Raw genomic sequence first — 7,390 nt, 5'->3', positions numbered from 1 at the left:
AAAAATACCCAGACCCACTGAGCAGTGTACTTTAGATGTATTTATTTACAGAGTGGAGATGTCTAATCAGTTATAAGGTTAGACATCTGATAATTCAGCTTTTTTTTGTAAAAGTATATAAATATATACATGAAACTCCATGACGTAAACATTATTAACTGTGATACTTACAGTAAACATTCACTACTATCCTTACGCTAACAGTCATCTCTTAAAGCTTAAAAGCAGATTTTGAGATACCCTCTATAAAATAGTTGTAATTGTACTAAAAGGGCAAAAATTCTGTGCCATAAACAAGCTTTTAAAAGAGACTAGTAAAATATTTTTGTAATAAAGTTTGCCAGGATAAAAATACTGCTTCATCCCTCCCACTCCCCCATCCCATAAGAAACAAATACCCCAAAACAGTTTCAGAACTGCAGGAAGTATTATAAGATTACTTTTTTCTCTTTTTTCTTCTTCTTTACTCTTTTTTTTTAAATGAAAGTATTTTTATGTCAGTATTTTATCACATATTAAGGAAGCCGCAAAAAAATGCAGCTTTATTAAATATTATTTACTGTTATACAAAAATCTCACATATGTGTCCACAGGGCTGAAAACATTATAATGGTAGTGTATGAGCTATCCCTTTTCCTTATAACTATATACCTTATTTGGAATGATGGAGAGACTTTATAGAAAACACATTTGACAGCAACTGAAGGACAGGAAAAGTATTGGCAGAACAAAGAAAACATGTGAGAACCTCCAGATCTCCTTGCTTCCTTATTTTAAAAGCACTTCAGCTTCAGTATTTTATTTGCTTCTCTGTTGTTCTTCATGTTGGAGATGATTCAGGACATAAAGGACAACTTGATAGCAGAAAATGTACTGATCCTGCAATGGAAAGGAAATCACAGAACATGTGAAAAATGCTTGCACCACCTAAGCAATTCACTCTCACCTGCACTTCACAGGTGCACAGCACTTGATTTCAATACTATTTCTACAGTTAAATAAAAAAAAACAAAACACAAACCAAAAAACCCACAGCGGAGAAATATGCAACCTCAACTTAAATACAGGCACTCCTCTGCCACTAAAGATATATTTTTATATGGGACATTTATCCTCCTTTCACACCAAAACCACCTCAAGCAGAGTAGGTACTCAAGTAGAAATGAAGACAGCGAGTGAATTTCAAGGTCTTGTATCAATGTTAACTAATAAAGAACTCAGATGACAGTGCAACTTCTTATCTTTATCTCAGTGATACAGGTGTGGGGGCTAATACACGTTTTGGAGTGTGAGGTGGGGCTGATAGTTTTGTCATTTGGTTTTAGGTTTTTTGGTGGGAGTTTTTTGCGGGTTTTTTTGGTCTTGTTTTTTAAACTATGATTTAACAATTCCTTGACATTCAAAGAAAAAGTGTAGATTTTAACAAGACCTTGTGACAACCATCTCTAAGGTAAAGAAAACTAGCTCTAGATCTAGGTTATTCCTAAACCATTCATTTAACTTCTGGTTGAATATCTCCCCAAAGGAGATTTCAAGCCATCTCTGGGAGTTATCAGTGATTCATAGCAGCTACAGTTAGGTCTTCTCTTCAGTTTATAATGCAATTTTTAACCAAAAATCTCACCTGATTTCCTCTGTAACACATGCTTTTGAAGATGAAAAGTCCCAACTTTTTTTTTTTTTTTTTTAAAACACAGGTCAAAACAGCACAGCATGTTAAAAATTGCACACATTTGTAACTGTTAAATACACACTACTACTCACTGGTACGCGCCTGATTTAATTCTCAAGACACAAATGTTGCAGCATTAGAGGGCACAAAGACAATCATTGTGCGCATCACAGAAAGTTTCCTGGCACATCAGAATTGGAGTTCCAGTGTCTTTCCTTGAGCATATACCTGGGGAAGCCAGACTCACCTCTGTCTGAACCATCCCATGTCTCTGCAGACGCATCGTGCGTACCAGGTCTGAGATGTCGAACTACCAAAACAAACAGCAAGTTAAACATTCAAGAAAAAGACATACATGCATATAAAGGAAACATCCCCAGCATCAAACCAAGGAATCCAACTAGGTAGGTTAAACATTTAGTAGTGAAAGAAATAACAATTCACTACAGCCTATGCATGTCTGGTAGATAACTCCCCCAGACATTGTTGTCTCTGGGCAATAGGGATGTGGCTCTCCAACACCATACACCCTCCTTCTCTTGATTTCTTTCTCTGTGCAGAGACTCTCTTGCTTACTTTTACTGGGAGCTGAGTGTGTGGAGAATAGAGCCCTTGGTCCAACCTAACAAAACACTTTTTATTTCCCCAGGTCTATAAAGTTCTAGATATTTAGTGGGTGCTTACAAACCCCGCTGAGCTAAGCATGACATAGCTCATCTTTTCTACCACTTCACAAGAAGATCTGCTACAGCAGGCCACTGAAGGACGTGAACATAAGGAAGCTAGCACCCTCCTGTGGATCACCCTAACAAAGCAAATCCCTGGTTGTGCGGCAAAAGTTAATTCATACATCCTCATCTCCAGCCGAGATGTTTATACACTGAGTTTTTGATTCAGTTCCCTAAACAGACACTCTAGTCGGCTTCTACCTGCCCTCCAACAGTTCACGGATCTCTGAGTGCCACAACTCTCAGCCCTAATGCCATTTAACACAATAGTTCCACTGAGGACACACAGCCAGGTAAGGCAGGCATTTTAACTTGTCCTTCAATTAGCCTAGTCATCATGACCACACGCTGTTGTTCCCAAGCCACACACCAGAAGTCTGCTACAGTAGGAGATGTCCTTGCAACATACCCTAGAATGTCTCAAGGGGCACCTAACAATGTTGGATTGCTGAGGTGTCAACAAACAGGACACTTAAGATTCCCTGAGCTAACCCAAGAACCAGCAGATGTTAGAGCTCTCCCCGACCCCAGGATCAACAACAAAGAAAAATTTCACAGGTACTGCTGTTTTACACCCTGATTTATGTTACACGAAGACATGGCCAGCATGCTGCTCTCAAAAGCATGGCACATTCTTTAAACAATTGAACAGATCCAATGGAACACATTTCCTGAAAGCCAAAAGTACAGCTTAGCCCATCCTCTTGGGTACTCACATCGAGGTCTCTGCTGATTAACCCTAGAACAACATCTATACAAATAAGGGTCCCCGATCGTCCAATTCCTGCACTGCAGTGGGTTACGATAGGTCCCGATTTGTGGACATGCCGCATGTAGGAGATAAAAGTAAGCAGGTCGTCTGGTTGAGAAGGGGTGTCATGGTCAGGCCAGGCGATGAAGTTCAGATGAGAAATGTGCCGTACTTCACCTGTCTGAGGTTTAAAACCAACAATAACAACAAAATGTAACTCATGGGAAGAATAAGACGACAAAAGGTAAATTCCCAAAGGAAAGAGTCTCAGAAGAGAGGGCTTTGCCCAATGAAGGTGTTCTGTAATTCAAGAAAACAAGAGAAACAATGAGCTAAACTTAAAATCACTAGCAAGTAATTGAATAGTATAAGGTTCACTGTGCAGACTGAGCTGATCACACAGAGGACTGAGTCAGCCAGACTGAACTATTAGTGAATTTCATATCCCTATATATGTTTCTGTGGCCAAAGGCATGTAGGGAGCCAAAATTTAGAGTCTCATTAGCATAATGAAATCATCTCCTGCCCAACTGCCTTCTCCTATAAAGGTCACAGAGCAGCACAAGCTGTAACAAGGAAGAGTTGCCCAGTAATGATCACTGGGCAAAGAGGAGAAGCCCTAGGTTACCTCTAGATGTAGACATTGCAATTGAAAGCAGGCAAGCCAGAAGTATGAGGATAAAAATATCATCACTCAGAAAAAAATTCTCAGCATGCAGAGTTAGATTCACTTACCTGAATCTCTTCTAGCTCCAGCACTCTAATGATAAAGCCCTTCAGCTGTTGGAGTCTTACGAGAGCAAGCCGGAGTCTATCATTTATCATGGTGGTTTTATTGAGTACATCTGGCCAGTAACGCTGGCATTTTATCTTTTCTCCTTCAACCTCCTGAGTCATCATGGCAATCACAGTACAGTTTTGCTCCCAAACCATTTGCCAGAAATCTGCTACAGTAGTAGGGAGAGGTCCTTGACATGCAATGTAAATGAACTCTTCATTCCCCACCGGCATGCGAATGAAGCTGGCATTGATGTACCCGCCTTCCATCCCAAGAGGTACTCTAGTGGTATCATCTGCAAGACCCACACAACAAAAATACCTCAATGTTACGCTTGCACATAATTAAGACCTTCACACGATAGAGATGCTGAGCCTTACACACTCACATAGTACTATCTCCACAGATGCTTCCAGATCTTATTTAAAAAACACAAAAATAAAAAAATCACTACAATACTTGCTTTAGGATACTAATCAGTATGTCTCTGAATAAAGAAAAAGATGGCTAGGGGAGAAATCTAAATCAGCAGACAGGCAGGATACTTAATTTGAACTGCAGCAACTCTGAAACTGAACCTGAATATTTCTCACTCAGAACTAGCCTTTGTCAGTTCTCACTTCTCCTCCACACATCTCCCACCTAACAAACAGAATTTTGCTGCAGGAAATTTACTGACAATAGTATACATTTCTGTTTTTCTGATTTTACAGGGGTAAAATGATAAAAATCTTGTCTGGCTCCATATGTATATCTCGTTTAAGGGACAAGATCTGCTGAAACAACTGAAGAATCTGTGAACATCCATCCCTACCTACTACAGAAGTCCATTGTTCACCGATCTTAAACTGCTTTATAAATTCTTGCTTTAAATGTGCAGAAAATGAGTGGCAGATTTTTTTTTTTCCCCTACTCAGTAGCAGAACTAGGATTGGGAATCAAACCATCCCACTTCTGATCCAATTCATCTAAACATGCAGGTGGTGACAAAGTATCAACAGTGAACTTCAGATTAGTTAGGACTTACAAGGAAGTATGTTTTTATATCTGTTCTTTCTTCTGTTCTCCTTTGCTTGACCAATCAGACACTGATCCAAAGGTTTTAACTCCTGAAGGTTCTGTAAGGAAGCAATTACATGTGTATTAGAAAGTGCCAAATGGTAACAAGTGTTAAGAGCAGTTAGGTAACCAAGTCTTTAGCAGGCAGAATCATTACCAAAAAAATCCTAATGTGGATATGCAAAAGAATTCAGTCACGGGAAGGAATCTAATTTCACATAGCTAAAAAGATTAAATGAAACCAACCAACCAAAAAAATAAAACAAACCCCCCCAATTATTATCCAGAAAATATTTTATCTCATTCTCCCAAAAAAAGAGATCACGTAACATGGTTGACTTAAGACTTTGGAAAGGCTGTTTTCACATTCTGCAGCTAGATTTCCCAGCCTTTATTTACCTTCTCTATGCCTGTTAACGTCATATTCACTTGGCAAGTTACCAGAAGTAAGAATGATGTAAATACACTTTTGAATTTAATTCACGGTTCAAACTAATCTTCTCTCTCAGCAGCTAGTGGGGGGAAGGGAGAGAAGTCTTTGGTAAAAGAAGTCTTTTCATCCCTTTAGAGCTGCAAATTAAAGAGCTGTGGTATTTAATGCAGTGACGAACCAGCCATTCTATTTCTAACTCAGAAAAAAAAGGACTTTAAAGGACAAATAGTTACTCACTTCAATCTCTTTAGAAGGGACTCCCTGTTCCAGCAATCCACGCAACATCCTGATCACTGACTTCAATTTGGCTCCCGAGTACTTGCCTCCAGGGAGCACATTCACAGTAGGGAGTGCAGAGATCTCTTCATTTGTCACTAAAGGGAAATCTAGCAGAAGAACAAGACTGATTGATATGAATATAAATAAATACATAGCTAAAACTAGGGAAACTTAAACTGTAGTGCAGTGTTGGATTTCCTTGTTGCTGTTCATCACTATACTCCCTGTTTTCTCTAGAATGCCTCTGTACACCAGAGAGAATACACAGATGACCTCTCCATTGGCAGGCAAAACCAAATTAGCTACCAAAACCAATATGATGCAAAACTAGCTTTGATGAATCCAGGAACCAAAGGGAGTATTTTCCCAAACTTCTAATAAATACACTGAAACAAATTTCAGATACATTTTAAACGTTAAGTTTTTCGTACAATAACTGAAAAAACCGATGAATGCACACACAGACTCTCAGAACTCTCCACTTAAACATCACAGCCTGTGACTTTGTTTTTAGCACTTACACTCAACATGTCTTTCAAGTGGTAATTCTAAGATGTGTTAAATACATCTTTTTTTCCAATGAAGTTTGCTTTCTATCAGGTCTTTAGTGTTTCTCTGAAGCACAACAAAAGTAATAAACGAAGAGTCTCTCCAGTATCACAATTAAAAGTGTCCTAAGTCTAAAGGTTTACATGGATTACCCTTTTTTCTTCTAACAAATGCAGACAAAAGGCTGCTGTATATGAATTTCAGGAACTGACATTTCTAATGCTATCTCAAAAAGTAAAGACTAGATTCTGCCAAATGCATCAAACTGAGTAGCGTTCCACTCTGCCATCTTGAGCAGCAGTGGAAGAATGAGAGTGAAGATAAAGAAAAAATATTGCCGAATTTAAGCATGGAGTTGCCGGTTCGTGAAGCACATAATATATCGATCTGATCACGGTCAAACATCTATATCGTTACACTTTTTGTCAGATAGATACTATGGAAAAAAGCACCTCAGCTGGTTTCAACTCTACCACAACTACAATTGCAACGTTGCCAATATTTGTTCCTATTAACTCTCACATATTTATTACACAAAGCTGTAAAGAACCTTTCCAGTGGTTGCTGAGCTGTTAGATTTCCCATTATACCTGTCATTGCACCCTCAAAACATATCCAGGACATTTTAAAATTCACTTCTGACATTCTGTCTATTTAATGTGATCCTCAGTTTTCCACTGATTATGTGTTAAAGTTCTTGCCTTTATTTACACATTCCTGGCTGACTGATTCAATCGGCAGTTCATCACTTCCCCACGTGATTTCATCTTCATCTGCTTGGCTCAAGGGAGGTTGTGGAGGAGATCTATAGGAGAACAAGGTATGGAAGTAAGAAAGAACACCTAGAAATAAGCAACACATTTGCAATGTAATAAAAAAAAAAAAAAAAAAAAAAATCGCCAGAAAGTAATTCATAGCTACAAGTATTTCTGGACTGGATCCATACCAGTAATTTCAAAACCCAACCGTTTTGTTCCTTTTTTTAAATCCCTAGTGGGAAAAACGTAACAGTGGAAAAAAAGCCCAGAAGACATGAATCTATTGTAACTATCACTGCAATTACTATTCAAAGGCTAAGCAGTCAAATAACATCCAACAGCAGATGTGTACCATTCATAATTCAACTACCTATACGCTAGAA

General features: G+C 38.6%; 1 protein-coding gene across 1 annotated transcript; it reads right to left on the bottom strand.

Annotated features, from left to right (window-relative positions):
* Positions 1-798: 798 nt before the first annotated feature.
* LOC104161266 (tyrosine-protein phosphatase non-receptor type 13-like) lies at positions 799-7,054 on the bottom strand (the record flags this gene model as incomplete). Its single annotated transcript, XM_009699627.1, has 7 exons — positions 799-879; positions 1,920-1,982; positions 3,117-3,332; positions 3,887-4,224; positions 4,957-5,047; positions 5,659-5,807; positions 6,951-7,054. Coding segments are annotated over 7 exons (1,042 nt in total), but the record flags the coding sequence as incomplete, so codon positions are not given.
* Positions 7,055-7,390: the final 336 nt, after the last annotated feature.

Source organism: Cariama cristata, unplaced genomic scaffold (genome assembly GCF_000690535.1).
Source record: "Cariama cristata isolate BGI_N322 unplaced genomic scaffold, ASM69053v1 scaffold21414, whole genome shotgun sequence".
Lineage (NCBI taxonomy): Eukaryota > Metazoa > Chordata > Aves > Cariamiformes > Cariamidae > Cariama > Cariama cristata.
Note: the sequence above shows the minus strand (reverse complement) of the source record. Positions and strands in the feature narration are given on the sequence as shown.